Below are 19739 nucleotides of genomic sequence, written 5' to 3' on the forward strand. Positions count from 1 at the left end.
TCCAAACCGTACCCTGCTGCACCTGCTGTGGCCCCTGGTGGCATCCTTCCACCACCTCACCCCCAACCTGTCCCACCAAGGTCTGCCTCTGTTCTCTGGCCTTTACCAGCCTCGCCGGGCTCCTGGCAACGTCTCAAGAAATGCAGCCCAATCGCGTTTTACACTACAGATGTGTTTTGGAGAAAAAGTGTGCTCCACACTGGATCTTATTCCAAACTCGCGGTAATTCTAACCTCAGGCCATTTGGACTGAGCCTCCACTCTGCGCCGATCCCTTCCCAGGCTGCTTCTCATTTCATTCCCACACTGGGAACAACTGTCCTCATTCTACAGATAAGGAACTTGAGGCAGAGCAGGCACGTGACATGCTCAAAGACCCTCAGCTAGGCAGTAGTGGGCTGGGTGTGCACCCAAGCCAGGGGCCCGGGGCTGGACTCTTTCCCTCTGCACCATCTCCCATCAGGGCTGGAGGAGGACCTGGGTCTGCCCCCCAATCCTGGAGCCCACCGAACCCACTGGTGGTGCAAGTGGCCTGGCCTCCTGGACCAACAAGGCCCTGCACATTAAGATACACACATCCCAGCTGTCCCAGATCCCAATCTGCCTCAAATCCCTGACAACCTGGGATCCTCCACTCAGGTTCCTGCTGCAGCCCACATGGCCCCAGAGCCTCCGTGATTCCCCTGATGCTCTCTAGCCAGTGCAGGGCCAGCTGAGGGAGGTGAAGATTGCCTGAAAGACCCCAGGGTCACAGGAAGCCAAGCGTCCCAGGCCTGCCAGGCATAACCCACGCTTCACATGGCCTGCAGTGGCACCACGGGGCCCCAGGCTGGCGTAACTCCTCTGGTCCCCTGCTCAGGCTCCCCAGACCTGGCAGCTCCTGACCCAGCTCTGAGGAGCTCCCCCAGGACATGAGACACCACAGTGTTCAAGGCCAAGAGAAGCAGCTTCTTCTACTGTCCCACCCCATGTCCGCACTCTGTTCCCTTCCTCTAGAAGAAACGTCCTCTTCCCCAAGCAACTGACCCCAGGAATAACAAGAGTTACTAATTAATAAGAATGGTGGCTTAGTTTTATTGTGCATTTACCATGTGCCAGGCACTGTTCTAAGCACTTGACGTGTATTATCTCATTTAATCCTCAAAACAATCCCATGAGGCTAGTACCCTTATTAGCCCATTTTACACGAGGGGAGTGAGGCACAGAGAATTTGAGTAACATGCTCAGGGTCACACATCTAGATAGGAGGGAAGCCAGACTATGAAGCCAGGTAGGCTGGTTCCAGAGACTGAGCCCTTAGCCAGCACATCATCTGTGGATGAGATCCAACCCCTGTCCCTGGGGTTTATCTATTGACTCATCAATTCGTTCATTCATTAAACACTTACTGACCACCTATTCTGTGTCAAGCACTTTGCAATCATAATCTCATTGAAAGTTTATAGCGCCTATCAGGTAGGCGTTATTATCATCCTCATATTACAAATGAGGCAACTGATGTCCAGAGAGGTTAAGTAACTATGCAGAGACACACAGCCAACAAGATTCAAGGTAATCAAGTAAGTAGCCTAGCTAGGATTTGGCCCTTTCCACATGCATTATTCCAGTTTTTCTTTAAAAGTCCATGTCCCCCTGGTGGGTTCTCCACAGCTCTAGGAAGGCAGCAGGGAAGAGTGGGCTCTCCCAGGGCCAGGACAAGCTGTGTGCCGGACCCTGGGATGGATCAGCACAGGCCTGCCCTCAAGTTGCTCTAGGTAGGATGGGCTGGGCTCTTTGCAAACTCCCAGCCACCTGAGGGGCCGACAGGAGGAATGCACAGACTCTGGGGTCAGAGCAGGCTGGGCTCCTGTTCGGGTCCTGCCCTCTTGGCTGCGTAGATTTGGGCAAGTTGCTGTACCTCTCTGAGCCTCCCAGCATGTCATATAGGAGGGAGATGATAATGGCCCCCACCTCTGCTGGAGGGGATGAAGATTTTAAAAGGCAACAAATACAAGCAACTCCTTAACAACCCTTCACTCCTTTTCTCACTCATAGGGTTTTTATGAAGATTAAATAAATCAGAACCTAACATGTTCAGCCATACTGCTCTCTGCCTATGTGACCGGGGCCTTGCTACCTACACTCTCTGGGCTTTGGTTTCCCCATCTGTAAAATGGGCATATTAATAATACTAGGGTTGTTGTTAGCTTAATACATCTAAAGGACTCAAAACAGCATCCAACACTCAATAAATGTTAGCTATTACTGTGTCGTAATTATCATTGTAACTGCACAGTAAGTGCAAGTTATTGGGATGATAAATTGATTTCAATTCACCCCCTGCCTCAGGCTTCCATCCCATGGCCATCATGACCATGTGTCTCAGAGCATCTAAGCTCTGTCCTTGTGTTATGAGAAAGCTGAGTCCAGGACACCCATGACCCCAGCCTGTGGCAGAGAGGCCTCCACTGGATTTCAGGAAAATGCCAGTGCTTGGCGTTTTCGGATGGCCACCATGGGACCCATCCATCTGAATGTTGTTGATGTGTCTCTGGGTAGACTCTAGAGGAAGATTCTGTCCATTCAGCCTTCCTGTGCACCAGTGATGAGCTCCCCTTTGGAACTGATGCCAGCACCAAGTATGTATCTGCAAGGGAACAGGACAAGGAAAGCCATGTGCCAGGGCTTCTTTCCCTTTTTGCCTTGGCTGCCAGGTAAACTGTGGCCAGATTTAGTATCACACAAACGTGATTTGCTCATTGAGGGCGGCCCTGCATGAACATAGGTATGGGAGCCAGAAAAACTCAAGACACCTGTCTCCTCTGTTCACGACTGTGCCACACTGGATGAGTGGCTTTGTGGTTCTGAGCCTGTTTCCTCTTCTGTAAAAAGAGAGAGAGAGCTAGAAGTCTCTGAGTTCTGCTTCCTCCTGGATGTGTGAACTTGGCAGTTCCCTCTTCGCCCTTCACTTCCGTTTCCTCTCCTGTCAAACAGGAATTATGTTAATGACCACGTTACTAGGCTGTGAGGAGGATCGCTCAAAGGGCACAGCCTGGTGCCCACTGCATGATTGGCACTTTGTAACCAGGAACTGAAAATATATTGCTTTTGTGGGTGAAGACCGTTGGTTTTGGAAATCGAGGTTTGATGGGCAGTTTGCTGAAAAGTAGAGGCCTCCCGTAGCAATTTTAAAACCAAGATTTGTGGTTTGATTGTAGCCTGGATTCTCAGTTCTTGAGTTGCAAGGACGAGTCTGTGCAAATACCCTTGGATTCCCTGGAGGAAGGAGTCTTCTACCCAGGAGTCTGCAGTGGCCATAACCCCCACCAGCTCAGTGTGTGCCCTTTTTACGAGGTGCACTTGACGGCCTGCCATGCATGGGGCAGGATCTGCTAGGGCATGCCCAGAGGGAGCAATGCCAGGGAGCAGAGCCTGGGCCCTCCCTCTACCCACTGCCATGGGAGACTGTGCCAACACTGCACAGTCAAGAGAGGCAGCCCCACCCAGGGGCCCCTGCAACCCAAGCACGGGTCCTGGTGCCAAGGGAGGGTAGCATTGTCTCCACGGTTTTGGATGTGGCTAAGGGTGGGGGGCAGTGTGGAAGTCAAAGCCAGGAGAGGTTATGACTAGAGGCTGCTGTCCTGGCCCAAGGATGCCCCGCGTCCTCTGCTTCTGTTTGCACACCTCCTGTGACTGGGAGCTCCCTCTCTCCCAAAGCCACCTGCAGCTTTGCCTTCCTTCTCAAGTGTGGTGCCCAGAACCAAAGCAACTTCTCCCAGAATGGTCTAATCATGCACTGGAGCGGCAAGCTCTTCCTTTGCTCTACAGACCATACTTCTGTTAATGCGTCCCTATTTTATTTGTTTCTCCCCACACATATCACTATTGATGACACCCAAGTCCAGGGCTGCTATCAACTAAAACTCATTCCTTCACAACTCTTTTTTACCCCTTCCTTCTTCCATCCCTTCCTCCCTCCCTTCTTCCATCCTTCTTTCCTTTCTTCTCCCGTTTTAGAACAATGCCCCTCTGCAGTCAGTTTTTTCAAATGTGTATTGAGCATTTGGGCATGCTACTCCTACTCTGGGCACTGGGGATTCATAAGTGAATATGTCCTGGGTCCTGCCCACAGGAGGCTTCCCATCTGCCAATGGAGAGGACAGAGGGGTAACAGCTAAAGCAGCTGCCCTGAGGGTATAATTGACAGAAAAGACAAAGTGCAGGGGGACCTCAGAGGGGTGAGCAACTACCATATATGCCCAAATATTAGGTCACCCAAGTAAAGGTTAAGGGCAATCCCTATTCTCCCAATGAGAAGATGCACAGTAAAGTTAAATAATATAAACTTTAAGGTGTGGAGACGAAATAGTCAAACGGCTATTGTAATATTTATTTCTTTACTGAGAGAGATATATTTTAAATCACTTTTATATAGTTAAATTTTTAATATTTCATTTATTTAATAAAATATTAATTTGGAAAGACTGCTTTTGTCCAATCTAAAATTTCAAGAAACTACTTGGTTCAAACTCTTTACACGTGGCTTTGACACTAGTGTCACCATCAGCTGGTGGGAGGGTGGGGGGAAAGAAGTTTTGGTTTTCCAGAGCACATCTTAATCACAGGGACCAAGATGCTAAAACACAGCCCTTTTGGATCCAAGCGTCAGGTGACCACTGGACACTGTGTCCCCTCTGCAGGTACCATCTGCATTGCATTAGGACAGCTGGGGCTTCATTTGCAGGTGTGCATTTGTGATCTGCACAACCCTGCCACTTATTTGGGTGCTCTGAAAGTGACCTTTAAAAGGCCTGTTTACGACAACCTCCCTTGCCGTCACCCTTTGTGACCCTACCTTTGTGACACTTGCAGTTACAAAATCCTATTTGCACTGCACTGCTTTATATGAGTAAAATTTCCTAGACTCCTTTTATAATAATACTGACCTCTATACGCATCCCAAACTCACGTGGATTGAGGGTATATGGAACTACTGCACCTTTCCCGAACAGGACTTTGTGTTTAAAAAATAAGTGACTGAGAGAGTACCCGTAATATGAGAAATTGTGACTCAAACACAAGCCAACCTTATGTTCAGACGTATATGATAAATCAGGGTGTGGTGGGGAATAGAGAAGGCTTCCCAGAGGTGGAGGCTTTGAGCTGACCTTGAAGGACGAGAACCCTTTTGGGATGGGTCAGGCACTCGAGGCAGAAGGCACCAGAGAAACTGAGCTGCGGGGGCTGGGGGCGGGCGGGGGCTTGTTCTCCCGGATACCCATCTTTCAATCACATATCTCCAGGCCAGCTTTGCCCCTTACTGGGAAATTTGGAGCACCTGTTTTCCACTCTCTGCGCCTCAATCTGCCTATCTGTGAAGTGGGGGTAATAACACATTTCATAAGGTCATAAAGGTTACAAGAGCATGGAAAGTAAAGCCGGAAAAAAAAAAAACTGGTTTGGAATTGGGTCTTCTTGGGCAAATCATTTCACCTCCTAAGCCTCAGTGTTCTGATCTGAAAAATGGAGCCCAATGAAGGCAGGGGTTAGCAAGCTTCATGCCCCACTGAGTGTGGTCTGGGTTCCTGCACAGGAGAGGTACCGAGATCTGTGGGGTGAATGAATGAATAAGGAATGCCTGTTACTCCCTCTGCCAGAGACACTGTCTCCAGCTCTTCCCCTGCCGATTCTTTGCTGTGCGTCGGATGGAGCTGACACGCCCCCAGGTTCTCCCTGAGCCCCGCAGAGTTACCCCATCAGTCTTGTTTTATTTTCCTCCTGGCTTTGATCATTATATTATGTGATCTTAATTGCTTGCTATTTCTGTCTTCACCACTAGACTAGCATGGCTTGTCTGTATCTACAGTGCCCGGCACAGCCTGTGGCACAGAGGATGTGCTCAATAAATATTTTAATGAATGAGCGAGTGAGTGAATTGATGAATGTATGTTCCCTCCTCCCAACCTTTGGACACTGTCTAGGTTTCTCCTACTTGTAGGCACGAGATCCCAGCCCAACCCATCACCCTGGTTGAACTGTTTTCAAGCCCTTTACACTGTCCGAGTTGACCTTGTGCTTGTGTTTCCGTCCCGGACCTCCTCATCCCCCACCCCTACCCCCGCACCTTCAACATCCCGCATAGAAGCTCCGCAGGGCGAGGGCTTGGCCCCCCTGTGGCCCAGCGCCTGGCACACGTAGGCCTTCTTACAGTGTTGCAATTAATGACAGAAAGGCCAGCAGGCTAACGAGTCTGGCATCCTGAGGGCACCTAGCTGCCCAGCGCGCCTTCCTGCCCCGGGCGCGGGAGCCGCGAGGGCGGGAGGCTCGGCCGTTCCCCTCCCGCCTCCCGGTGCAAACTTTCAAAAGATGCTGCGGCCGCGGCCCCGCCCCTCTCCGCGTGGTTGGAGGCAGCGGGAGGCGGGGGCGGAGCCGGCAGGCCCCGGCCGGTGGCTCCGCCTCCTCCTCCCGTCGCTGCTTTCCTCACCGCACCCTCCCCAGCTGCAGCCCGCCGGCTCGCCAGTGCAGCCGCGATGCCCCGGAGCCCGAGCCCGACCCCGGCCCGGGTTCCCGGCCCACCGCGTATTTAGCCTCCGTGCGTCCCGAGCGCGCCACCGCCAACGCCGCGCCCCGACGCAGCTATGGGCAACACTGTGCACAGGACCCTGCCAGGTACGCCGGGGAGCCCCTCCCGGGAGTCGGGCGCTGGGGTTCTTCTCTCCTCGGGGGACCCTCTGGGTGACTTCCGGAGAGCCACCCCACCTACCCTTGGAGCCCTCGGCGGGCGCGGCGGCTGGAATCTCTGGTGCTTCCCGACTCCCGGCTCAGCGCGCGCGGAGCGGCTGAGCTTTGCGCTCTGGGAGGGCGGGTACCGCGTCCTGGTTACCTTGGGGACCCCGGTGCTCTTTCTCCCGGCTTTGGCCAGATGCGCGAAGGGGCCGTTGGGACGATGCTGCGCGACCCCTTGCCTTTGTTCCAGCCCAAGGGCGCTGATGAAGGAGCCCGGGGCGCTCCAGGGGGGTGAATGGAACCAGGCTCCGCAGGGCTTCCGACGGCCAAAAGCCGCCCGATGTGCCGAGACTGCAGCGGCTGAGAGTTGGGGGGGGGGTGCTCGCAGGGGTACCTCAGTTACCAGCCGCTCAGCGCCCCCGCGGTACATGCTGCCTTGGTTTGGCCACGTTCCCACGCGCACCCTGGCTGCGCCCCCCTCTGGTGTCTGCTCAGCTGGGAGCTCTCTAGCCCCTTGCAGTCGCCGCTGTCGAGCGCATCGCCCCCTAGTTAACACCGCCCCAGAATTTCCGGAGCCAGAGTAAGGGGATCCAGAGCTGGAAGGAGGTGGGGGTGTGAAGACAGAGAGGCCTTGCTAGAAAATACCTGATAATTGTGGGAATAGATCAGCGCTGCTCAAAGGTTTGGAGGCTCAGCGTCTGGCACTTTGCCTACCCCAGCGCGATATGCAAAGAAGCTTCACAGTAAAGGCGTGTATTCCAATTTTATAATGAAGAAATTGAGTTTCAGTGGAGGCGAAATGACACACCCAAGGCCATGTTGCTAGTGGGGAGGGGGTCTGGATTGGGACCTATGTCTGTCTGCCCACCCTCCTCCCTGCCAAGTCTTTAGAATAAATCTTTATTTTGCCTTAAGGCTGGGCATTTGTAGCAGCCTTTAGGCAGAAGGTGAGAGACACATATGTGAGGTTTTAGGAGGAGAGGGAGGTATCACCTCCTCTATGCTCTAACAGTCCCATATAGCTCTCTCCTTCATAATTACATATAAAAAAATAATTATTTCTTCCCCTGGAAGGGATTGAAATGGACGGTGCTGAGCCCCACATTCCCAAGGCCTGCTTATAGGAGAGGAGCCCCTCCTTCTGCTTTATAAGCCCCTGGGCAGCTTTCAGGCCACTGCACACAGAATTTACCAAATCCCCTGAGAGGTGAAGTCACCAGCAGAGCGTCACCAGTTAATCAGTGGCAGAGGTGGGATTCGAATCCAGGTCCTCTTACCTGAGAGTGGCCACGCCTCCTATGGCCAGGGCTACTGACGGCATGGGGATGGGAATGGGATGGGGAGAGCCTGCCACCCAGTCTGGAGGTGTCCAGGGATATTGGCAAATAGAGCAGCAGATGTCCTCCCAGCCACAAAGACATGAGCCCCTTTGTGGGATTTCTTAATTAAGAAATGTTTATGCTGTTCTAGTAGAAAAGCCATTCTGCCACCTGTGGGTCAGCCTTGGGGTAGATGAAGGGACAGAGGCATGCCAGGCGGGCTAAATATAGCTGGATATTTATGTAGTCTCCATCCCACTCGGCCCTCTCTCTGTGGACAGGGCCACCCCGCGCTGGGAGCCTGGGGTTAAGGTCGGTTACTCACGGCAGTAGCTAATCATGGAAAATTCAAGCTCCACTGGTGCTGAAGCTTGCATTGAGTTTGAGGAAGGAGATGGAACTGGCATTCCTGTGCCACATCAGGCTGTAGGTGCCAAAAACATGAAGAAACATTTATTGTTTTCTGACCTGCCCGTAATTAGTTTCTCACACACATTGTGCTGTTTTTTGCACCTCTGTGCTCAGTACGTGACGCTCCCCACACCTGGAATATCCTTTCAGTGTCTAGTCCATCTCTCAAAACCCAGCTCAGTTGTCACCTCCTCCAGGAAGCTTTCCCTGACCACCCACACCTTTGCTCTGCCACCTAAATACCTTCTTGTCTCTGCTTGTTCATCAGACCACTTTGCATTGTCATCACCCGTCTCTACTACTCGCCTTGGGGCTGCCTGAGGACAGAGCCCACGTCTTGATCATCTTGTATCCCTGATTGCCCAGCTCAGAGCCTGGTGCCTGGCGGGAGCCCAAAAATTGGCGGTGGAGCTCACATGTTGCCTGCATCTTAGGCTGAAAGAACACTTGGCTCAGTGTTGCCCTGTAGAAATCCTTGTGCTTTCATTCTCAGGAAAAGGACACATGCGTGGGGTTCCTTCTACGGGACTTGAAATAGAGAGCTGGCATTTGCCGAGCACCTGGATTCCATGCCAGGCTTCCTGCATATGTGGCTTCATTTATATGCCAAGCATGCTTCTCCTTAAGGCTTCCGCACTTGCCGATCCCTCTGCCTGGAACATCCTTACCCCAGATCTCCACATGGTCTCCCCCTGCTTCTTTCACGCGACTCCTGCCATTGCCCCTGCCCCCATCGTCTCCCACTCCCTCTCCCCTGCTTTGTGTTTTTTCTTAGCATGGCTCACCATGTGCCATGCTGTACATGTAGTTAGCTGTTTATCGTCTGTCTCCCCAGGGAGGATTTTGCCTGTTTTATTCACTGGGGTATATTCAGCATCTGGAGCAGTGGCTGGGACATAGGAGATGTTCAGTCAATATTTGCTGAATGAATGAATTTAGTTCTTGCAACAGCTCTGCAAGGTAGGGATTATCATCTCCATTTTACAGATAAGGAAACCAAGTCTCAGAGAGGTAAAATGACGCATCCCATTTCACATGGGCCAACCAGTTGGCAGAACCAGGATTGAATCCAGGTTTATTTAGCTCCAAAGTCCTGCAGTCTTCCCCTGACATCCATGGTTCAGATACCATTTATTGGGTGCCCCAGAGCACACCTGGCATGCTATTGTATACAGTAAGGAAATGCCCCCAGAAAAGAATGTCTTTTGTGATCGGTTGAGGGAAAGCCCCTTGGTGGCCCTCACAAAGGGCATCAGCAATTCAGATCAATGGCCCATAAACAAGTGTGCAGGGTTCAGCATGGGAATTTGCACTTGCTATGCTCTTACTGTGTGCATTCCCCATTCCCTTTCTAGTTGCAGTTCAGACCTGCAAAATAAGGTGCCATTCTCCTCCATTTTACAGATGAGGAGACTGAGGCACAGAGAGGTTGAGACACCTGCCCCAACTCACACAGTAAGGCAGTGGTAAAGCTGGGCTTAGCAGACCCAGGTCTGTCTTGTTTGTGATATACTACATGGTCCTTTTTTCTGCACTCCTTTAGCCTTAATCTGGGTTTTGCAAAGCAAAGAAAGAAAAGTGTAAACATGCGTGGGGTTGGGGGGAGAGGAGGGCACAATTCCAGCAGGGAGGGGGATGGGAGGAGGAACTCTCCCCCTCCTCCCACCAGCACGTTTCAATCCCTTCCCTCCACACGCCTCTGGGGCTCACCCGTAGTTCTGGTTGGAGAAGAGTCTGAATTCAAACTGTCGGTTGGGTTTAATCATTAAGTCAGTCTATGCTTGACCAAGTCAACGGCCCTTTCTAGTGTTAGTTCAGTGAGTGGTATCCTGGAGCTCTGGAGTGAGGGAAGCGTGTTGACCCTGCTCTGTGCCAAGCCCTGAGTCATGGGCTTTACCCACATTACCTGTTTCAGATCCTCATAACAACGCTTTAGAGGGGCTATATTTACCCCTCTATTACCTTGGAGAGGTAAAGGACAAAGGCTCACCGGTATAAGGGGGAGAACCAATCTCCCTAACCTAGATGGTCAGTCTGCAAATGCTACGTCCAGACCGGAAGCATCTGCTCCTACTGGGCCACTCAGGTGCCCTCCCAGTAGAGCCTCTTTCTTTATTTGACCTGAATACGGAACCGTGTGGCTACTGGGCCTACATGGGTCAGATCTGCTGCCCTCTGGCAGTGGGCGGTGATGCTCTGAGGGCCTGGCAGCCACTCTTTTCCCTGGATCTGGACCGTCTCAGCTCTAGGGAGGACAGCAGCCTTTGTCACTCTCACAGCCATCACGGCGGCTGCACGGATGACCCAACCAGGGACGTTCCCCTCTCTCTGCACGGCTCTTCCTCCTTTACCCAGTCACAATGTAAAGTTAGGTGGGGCTTGCCCGTCTTATCTGGCCCCATCTGCCTCTCTCCCACTGGGTCATGAAGAATCACTTTATAGCCTCCCAGTTGAGCTAGAGGCCTGAGCCTGAGCCTCTCAAAGTGATAGTGGTTCGTCCAACAGCCCTGAAACCTACCAGGCTGTCAACACATGGTCAGGGGCCCTGACTAGTCAAGGTTCCTTGGTGAGGGCCTGCGAGGATGCTGGGGGCTGGCGTGGGCGTTGGGGGAAAGGATGGAGCAGTCTTATCCATCAGTGGAAGTGAGGAAGAGGAATGGGTCTGTCCAATGTATAGGAAACATGGAGAAGTTGCCTGTGGAGAATCTGGAGCCAGAAGGAACTGGGGCCTCCCTCTGTTTTTACCCTCTTATCCCACCTTTTCTCCCTTCCTTCTCTCTCCCCAGGCAGGAAAGGGGGGTAGGGAAGGCTTCCTGGGGGAGGCGACATCTGAAGGAAAGTCCAACTGAATGTCTGCCTCCCCCATTCGAATGTCATCTTTTTCTGCCTCTTCTGTAGCTCAGTTGCACCAAAGCCATCCTGATCTCCGCTTAAGTGCCGTGTGCCCAGGCTGGGTGACCCTGGGATGTGCCCTGCCCTGCGTTTTCCTGACTGTGCACCTTCGTTCACTTATCTGACACCTGTTGGGCATGTGTCGTGTGCCAGCCCTGGGGTTCCGCCCTGAATGGGATGGACAGCCACAGGCAGGCCCCGTGGAGCTGGCCACTGGTGGGAGAGGGACAGAATGTTCTAGTAGAGCAGGTCACGTGACTGGTTATATCACTGCAGAGCGTAAGGTGCTGCTACCCTGTGCCTCAAAGAGGGAGGGGCCGATGTCCGACACCCCGAACAAGGCCTGGCCTTGTTGTCTGTCTACTGTGGGTCGTGCACAACCACCTTTAAAAAAAAAATCCTAATGACACAGAATAGGATAAAAAATAAAATATCGAGTGCCTTCGCGTAGGAAGAGTATTTTGGCCTCAGAAACTTTGGCTTCAGTTGTGCACGTGTGCGTGCACCTGTGCGTGTTGCATGTCACAATGTCAAATGCGTTTCTCTCCGTGGGTCACAGTGGTTAAGGGCTATGGTGAACCCACTCACTGGTCTACAGCAGGAGGAGGTCTGGTGTCCGGGTCTAGACATGCATCTTGGAGTCAGGCTACCCGGGTTCAAATCTCAGCGCGGCCATTTCCCAGTGGAGTGATGTTGGGCAAGGACTCCCCTCTCTGTGCCTTGGTTTCCTCCCTGCAAGTGGGGAGGATTCGTAGCTCCCCGCAGTGGGTGGGAGTGAACATTAAACGGAACAGAGAGGGCGAAGGCTTTAGCACAATGTCCAGGGCAGTCACTGTCATGGTTATTGTTGCCACCATGGACAGGAGAGGCCTCAGGCCTGCCCCTGGGGTCCCTAGATGGGGCTGGCTGACAAGTGCCCTTCACTTCCTGCCTTGAAAGCTCTGCCCCAGGTGACCACGAGCCCCGAGCTGAGGGGCTGGATTGGGAGTCATCCCTTTCATAGCACTGACAGCAGTTCCCAAGGGTTCCTTGAGCCCTGTCCAAGACACCTCATTTCTGAGGAGAAGAATCTGCCTGGCAGGTTGCATTTGCAGTTTGCATCGGCTCACCAAACTTCCAGGTCTAGTGGGAGAGACTAACAAGGACAGGGCAGTTTGGTAAGTGGGGGAGGGGAAGCCCAGGGGGCTGTGAGAGCCTAGAGGAGGATGCAGGGAAGGCTTCCTGGAGGAGGTCCTGTCCAGCTGAGACCGGAAAGCAGAGAAGTTAGCCACAAGGGAATGGGAAAGGCTGTTCAAGGCAGAGGGTTAGATGTGCAAAGGCCTGAGGGGAGGGAGAACGGTGCATGTGAAGGGGGAGCTGCAGAGTTTGGGGGTCCCAGTGCAAGTGGTGGTAGCAATATGAGGTCAAAGCGGTGGGTAGAGGTCAGGTCAGAGGAAGAGTGGTTTCTTGCAGGCCGGCCTGCAGTCAGAAGACTTAGCTTTCTCAGATGCCACACTCCCCGCCAGGATGATGTGCTGTGTTTGCTGGGCTGGGCCGCAAAGGCTGCTCAGAACAGGCTGTTTAATCTTCCCCATGGACAAGAAGAGTCAGCTCTGTCCTCTTTTGGACCAAAGGGCTTTCTGTACTTGGTGGTGCTCTATAAGGGCTTAAAATAGAAGCCCAGAAGCCAGGTGTGTGGTGAGAGCTTAAAGCAGAGAGGGAAGAGGAAGGGGCCCAGCGTGCGGTAGGTTGTGAGCGACCACCTGGGGGGTGTAGCCCAGTGGTCAGAGCTGCAGCACACCCGCCCCATGCCAGGCCCTTTTTCTGTTTCATCCCCTTTAAACCATCAGGACGAGCCTTCCAGAAGTAGTCTCCCACTTCACAGATGAGGAAACTGAGCTCAGAAGGGTCATGAGACCTGCCTTGGGTCAGGCAGCTAGGAAGTGGCAGAACAGAATTTGATCCCAAGCCTGCCTGACCCCAGAGCCCCTTCCCCCATCACTATGGGGCGCTGCCCCCTGGGGCTTCTTGGGGCTGCTGCCCCTTGGCCTCATCCTGAGCTCCTGCGTCCCCCCTCCCCACAAGCGGTCCTTCCTGCAGGCACACCTTCTCACCTTCTTTGTCCTGGGAAGGTGAATCGCCTCTGTCCCCAGCAGCCAGGATGATGCTGCCTATAGAAAAGGTCCATCCGCCAACCCCGCTCACCTCGCCCCAGGCCTGGAGACTCTAACTAAAAAGGTGGAATCCTGCCCTGGAGGAGAAGGGGTGAACTGGAGCTCTGCACCCCTTCCTCCTGCCTGACTAGGGCTCAGGCTCCTGATGTGTCTGCCTGGTAAAAGCTGGCCCGTGCTCGGCCATCCCCACCCCCCACTGGCAGGTGTCACCATGCACCCACATCCTTTCCCCTGAGCCCGGCTGCTACCCAGAGCTCCAGGCAGCCCCTACCAGTCGGTCAGCAAGGGCCTGGGGCCAGGGTGAGCGCCCTTTGTCACCCTGCACCCAGGCTTTCCTGCAGGCCAGGAGCATCCTGTCCCCCTGGTGTGCTGTCATTGTTAACAGAGTTGGTAATGGCACAGGCTGGGGGCCTCCATCCCTGGGTCTGAGTCTTAGTTCTGCCCCTTATGATCCAGACGAACGACTTGACCTCTCTAAGCTTTGATTCCCTTTTTTGCAGAAAGGAGATAGTGATGTTACGTCTCAGGCCTGCAAAGCCTCTGACAGATAGTGAGTGCTCACAGGGGGCACCTGTTATGATTATGTATTCACTAGACAAACAAGCCCCTGCTCGCTGCTGGGCCTGGTGCTCCCAAGGGAGACAGACACAAAAGAATAATAATAACCACTAGCTTGTATAACTCAGCCAGGCTGTGCCAGACACTGTTCTCAGCAGGTACCTGCATTTAGCCCTCAGGACAAGCCCTGTGAGAGAGCTACTATTTTTAGTCCCATATAACTATTGAGAGAACAGAGAGGGAAAGTAGCTTGCCTAAGGGCACACAGCTTGGGTAGTCCAACATGATTCCCACTAGAAGGAAGCAGTGTTGATGTGGGATGGATGACTGCCAGGTCAAGACAGGGGGTCAGGGGGGGCGCATTTCACATTTGCCCTGGAAGCCTTCATAGTATTGAGCAGAAACCTGTGAGCATTTAGATCTGTCTGGCAGATTTCTTTTTCAGATTTCTTTTCAGATTTCAAAACCACCACTTCTGAGGTGGTTTATCTCACATCCCACCTTTAGGCATGGCAGGGTAGGGCCACTCTCCCGGTGGCTTATGGGGACTCCAGCTGACATTCCCAAAGTCTGATGTGTAGATCTCCTTTCAACCCCCTTTCAAGGCAGGCCAGGGGACGACTGATGTCCTGAGAGTTTTCTGGCGAGCAAAGCAAGGGCCACGTCAGCCCCAGAGGAGCAAAGTATCCCCAGCAGCATAGCCTGGGGACCCTTGGGACCTGAGAGCTGCCTGCAGATCCATGAGGCAGGGGAGCAGACTTGATAGGGAAGGGTGCTGTGGACCGAACACAGACATGACCAGACGTGTATGGACATCACATGAGATTTCAGCTCAGTCAAAGGAAGAACTTTCTAACTGTGGAAGCTATCTGGAAGTGGAATGAGGGCAGTGGGGGAGAAAGTACCCTTTGCCAGAGTGGCACTGGTGTTTAGCCCAATTGGGACTTGACGTGGACATTGTAGAGGCAACTAGAGCATCAGATCGATCCGGGATGAATTGTCCATTAAGGTGCCTTTTGATCCCGGGGCCTTAATAAGAAGTGCTAGCCAGTGCTCATCTGCTGAACGCGTGGAGGGCCCTTCATAATCTCTCACTTTTCTAATCCCCCTGCCAGTTCTGCATGTTGGGAGGCTTTAGCCCCATTTTACAGATCAGGAAACTGAGGCACAGAAAGATGAAGCCACCTGCCCCCTTCTGGGTCTGTTCCCTCCCCTGTGACCTCCCAGCCTCAGCAATTTTCCACACTTAACAGCAGGTACTTCTGAGCAGCAGCCATTCTTGGATATCAGTGCCAGCTCGCTCTCCTCCCTTCCCTTTCATTCTCCTTATTACCAGGACTCAGGGCAGCTCAGAGCTGGCCTCTTGTATCACCTCTGGGCAGAGGGGAGAGAGTTCTTTAATGAGTAAACCATCTGGGGATACGGGTGGGGGGGTGGTGGTGTCCGGGGCAGTACTGGCAGTCGGCACAAGGCCCACAGCTATTAACAAGTGTGTTCTGTTTACATCCTCAACATTACCCATTGTTTACATCATAATTATATCCCTCAGGCGCGTGTTTTCTTTCCTTTTCCCCAAGGAGATGCCCACCCCTCTCATAAATTCCGAGAATGCTCAGAATCACCACGTCCCACCTCCCAGTTGGCAGATCAGGACTCTGAGGACAAGAGCCTTGCGAAGGGTCACCCAGAGATTACAGGTGGGGTCTTTGGCTGGAATCCCAGGAGAGATGGTGGACAGAGCACTGGTTTTGGAGGTAGTCTCATGTTCAAACCTCAGTTCTCCTCTATGTAAGCTAAGTGACCCTGGGCAAGTCACTTCCCCTCTCTGAACCTTCATTTCCCATCTCTAGGATGGGGAGAATGACGGCGACCCCCCTCATGGGGTTGTGATGAGGAATAAATCGGAGACTCCATGAGAAGTCTGAGCCAGCATGAGATGGGGACTCTTTAAATGGGCATGTCTCACCCTCTTTGCCAGAGGTGATGTTGGATTCCTTGAAGGCAAGGAATCTGTGCTCTTGAAATTGATGAAAAGGAGAGGAGCAATAGGACCAAATGGTCCTGCTGGGTCTCACCTCTCAAATCCCTGCAATAGATCCCTGAAGTACTCGCTGGCTGGCTAGGGAAGCAATTCCACATAATGGTTAAGTGTGTGCATGGCTTTGGATTCAGGTCTGAGTGAAATCCTGACCCAGCTGTTTGCCTGCGCCATGACCTTGGGCCCTCCCCTCCTCATCTGGGCCTAATGTCCTCATCTGGGGAATGGGTTCGTGAGGATGTAGAGAGGCCCCAGTGAGCCAACAACTCTCAGATCATCAGAGCTTAGGACGTATGATGTGGAGATTCTTATCAGGACTCCTGAGTTTGCATTTCCAACATTCATCCTTTACTTCTTGGGTCAGGGGCAGAAGCCCATGCAGACTTCCTGCAGGCATCCTCAGTCTATACTCACTGGCTTTTGGGAGCCCTCAGACATTTGGAGAAAGGCCAGTCTGACAGATGAGGGGGAGAGGAAAAAGAAAGCTGGATCTTTGGAGAAGGAAGGAGAGTGGGAGGGGCACCCTTGAGTCACTTCTCTGTGGGCCTCAAAGCCAGACATGGCAGGGAAGGAATCTACTTTAGTTGAGGAACTACTGTGTGCCAGACTCTGTTCCTTCCCTTTAGGGATAACTTCTACACTTTGCCCAAAGCACCCATCGCATCTTCTTCCTAGCCTTGGGAGCCAGGCTGGTATGGTTCTAATGCTAACTCCGCCACTTCCTGGCTGTGTGGCCTTGGGCAGCTCTCCCAGCCTATCTGAGCCTCCCTTCCTCACCAGCAGTGGGTCTGGTAGCAGTCACCTCCTTCAGCACTGTCAGGAGGATCCCAGGAAGTCTGGTGGGTGGAGGGCCAGCCCCAGGCTCCGGATGGCCCCCTGGGAGGTCTGCCTCTCTGATCATGCCCCACCTCCAATCCCCTTTTAAACCTTGGGGACATTAGGCTCTGGGGTTCCATCCCCCTGCTATAATCTGCCACTGCGTTCCTTTTTTTAGATGTTGCTTGTTGTTCATCCCGAGTTCTGCCAACCTGGGGCCTTTGAGTTGCTCAAAACAGGCTGATGGATGACCTCCACCACCACACCTGCCCCTCTCTGAGACCAAGCCAGGGCCTCGCTCCACCTCTGTCCCAGAAGGTGGCTTATGCCTCTTGCACATAGCCTACTTTTTTCTCGTAGGTCAGGGGGTAAGCGAGAGACCTTGGGAGGAATGAGGCATAAAACAGGAAGGATGCAACCTTCAGTGTCAGACGGGACCAGATTCAAAAACAGGCACTGGCCTCACAGGCTGGGTGGTCTCTGGCCAGGACGTCCGCCTCTCTGGGCCTCAGTTTCTTCACTTGGAAGCCACCTGGCAGGGTGCGGCCATGAGCGAATGGGCCATGTGGTGAGCCCCCGGCACACACGGGGAGTGCCACAGAGGTGGGCTCCCACCCCTCGGGGCCAGCAAACACCACCCAGCCATGGGGTTTGTGAAGAGCATTTCCTCAGCTCCAGAGGTGAGAACAGTTGGTGTTCTAGGAGAGTTTCCAGCTGCTTTTGAGCCTGAAAAGCAGGGCCAGTGGGCCTATTGTTTCAAAATTGGGACAGGGGCCCTGAAGGTGCCCATCTAGGGCTGAGGAGAGTGAACAGCCAGGCTCCTGGGCACCACCCAGGTTGGGGGAGTGGCTGCTATCAGGGCAAAGAGAAGGAGAAGGCTGGCCCATCAGCTGGCTCAGCAGGCAGCTGCCAGCAGCTACCTGGAGGAGAGGCAGGTGCCAAGGGACAGGACTGTGCCAGCGGTTAGAAGCTGCGTTTGAAACCTGGACTGGTTTTCCCGCTCCAGCTGTGCCGGATCATTTTGATAGGCAGGGAAGAAAGGAACGGGCAATTTCTATGGGAAGACCCAGGACTTGAATCTCATTTTTCAGAGAGACGGATCCTCAGAGGCTCTTTCCCTTCTCCAAACCCTTCAGTGGCCCCCAGAGCCTTCTTGAGGACCTTAACCTCCTCTGCTAGGCCTTTAAGACCCTTTGTGTTGTAGCTTCTGACTCCCTCTCTACCCTCCCCTTTCCCTCCTACGCTCTATTCCCTGCAGTTCCCCAAGCGCGCTCAGCTTGTTCTCGCCTCCAGGCCTTTGCCTGTGCTGTTCCCTCTGCCTGAAACACGGTTCCCCACCCTTTATCATGCCCCACCCCCAGCCATTTCTTCCTCAGACTGCAGAGTGGCCCCTCTGAGAAGCATCCCCATGGCCCCAGCCCTCCGTGCTGACCACCCTGTGCAGTCATGGTGTCTTGTGTCCACGCCCCCTGCTGGTCTCGCAGCTCTGGGGTCAGGGACTGTGTGTGACTCCTCAGTGCGTGCGTCCCTGCAGCCAGTGCGGCCCTGGCATGGAGCAGATGCTCCTTAAATGTCAGATGAAGGAGGAAGTGAGGTACTTGAAAAAGAATGAGGGCACGTTCCCCCCCACCCTCTGCAGCAGTGGGGTCCTAACCCTGGGAGCCGGCGCTTCTGAAGTTGGAGCTTCCTGGGTCCCTTTATCAAGAAGAGACCTCGACCGAGGGGCCCAGCAGAGGGTCGGAGCCGGCTTGGGAATCCCGACTCTGCTGAACACGCTTGGAAGGGGCGTTGGGATGACCTCACTCCCTGGGAACTCAGTGCATCTGAGCCCACTTGAGCCAAGAGGGCTGCCACTTAGACCTGGAAGGAGAGGGCTTTTCTCCCAACGAGCGGTGTCGCGTGACCTCCGGCCTCCCCCCGGGCCTCCTTGCAGCTGCTGACAGGAGTGTTGTGCCTTTCCGGCTGCACTGTGCTGACCGGGTTCTGTTTGCAGAGAATAGGAGCGGGGAGGAGCCTGGTGGCGGTTTCCAAGTGTGGGCTGGCCCCTTTCCACCCTGGGTGCTGGCCGACCAGGCCTCTGAAACAGAGAACAAAGTCCTGTTAGGCTGGAGTCCGTCTGCTGGGTGCGTGTCACTGCCCTTTTTGGCAGAGGTGAAGGAGGCTTGGTTATTTTTTTCTAATCCACTTTCAAACCCACCAATAGAAAAGTTACTTTCTGTTGCCAAAGGAGACTGATATCCCCGCCCTGCTTTGGGTGACGGGGAAGCCTTGCCAAACGCCAGCCTTGCCTTTTCCTCTCTAAAGCCCGCGTGCGCGTGCACACACATGCACCCTGTTGCTTCCTACCTCTGTCACTTGAAACAGAGACTTGTTACTGAAGGTCCACAGTCTGAGGTTGGATGTTGTGCGGTTCAGAAAGCCCCTGAAGTTGTACATCAGATTGTGTGAGTGGAGTGTGGGTGTGTTTCGGTGGGAGAGGGGCCGGTACAGCTGTCATGGTGCTTAGCAAGGCACACGACCCCCGCCCCCAAAGGCCACAGGCGGCCGCCTTGGAGAGGGGACAGGGATGGGAGGAAGGGCCCGAGCCTGGCCCTCTCCTGCCACTGCCCAGCTTTGCTGCCTTGGTTTCCTCCTCTGGAAAATGAAGGTGGTCAAACCTACCCTGCAGGGTTGTAAGAATGTAAACTCAATCCACAAAGGCCTGTGCCGGCACATAACGAAGGCTCAGTAAAAGGCTAGTTAAATCCTCTAGTGAGAGGGAGGGGCTAGAATCGACTGTCCTCGCAGTTGGCAATTCCCTTTGCCGGTGGAGCGGAATCTGATGAAAATTTCAGCCAGGATGCCATCT

General features: G+C 53.5%; 1 protein-coding gene and 1 long non-coding RNA gene across 3 annotated transcripts in view; one reads left to right on the forward strand and one right to left on the reverse strand.

Moving 5' to 3' along the window:
* The window catches only part of LOC132597119 (uncharacterized), a 44390-nt gene extending 37325 nt beyond the window's left edge, over positions 1 to 7065 (reverse strand). Inside the window, exon 1 of one of the 2 annotated variants that reach the window (XR_011377353.1) lies at positions 6862 to 7065. This is a non-coding gene — a long non-coding RNA (uncharacterized lncRNA). Of the gene's footprint in view, positions 1 to 6741 lie in introns of both variants that reach the window. The other variant, XR_009563508.1, reaches the window with a different exon arrangement.
* NEURL1B (neuralized E3 ubiquitin protein ligase 1B) overlaps positions 6465 to 19739 on the forward strand; it is a 43348-nt gene continuing 30073 nt past the window's right edge. The window contains exon 1 of the mRNA XM_030829922.2: positions 6465 to 6647. Coding sequence (XP_030685782.1) covers positions 6617 to 6647 — 31 coding nt within the window. The 5' untranslated portion in view covers positions 6465 to 6616. The remainder of the gene's footprint in view (positions 6648 to 19739) is intronic.

Source organism: Globicephala melas, chromosome 3 (genome assembly GCF_963455315.2).
Source record: "Globicephala melas chromosome 3, mGloMel1.2, whole genome shotgun sequence".
Classification (NCBI taxonomy): domain Eukaryota; kingdom Metazoa; phylum Chordata; class Mammalia; order Artiodactyla; family Delphinidae; genus Globicephala; species Globicephala melas.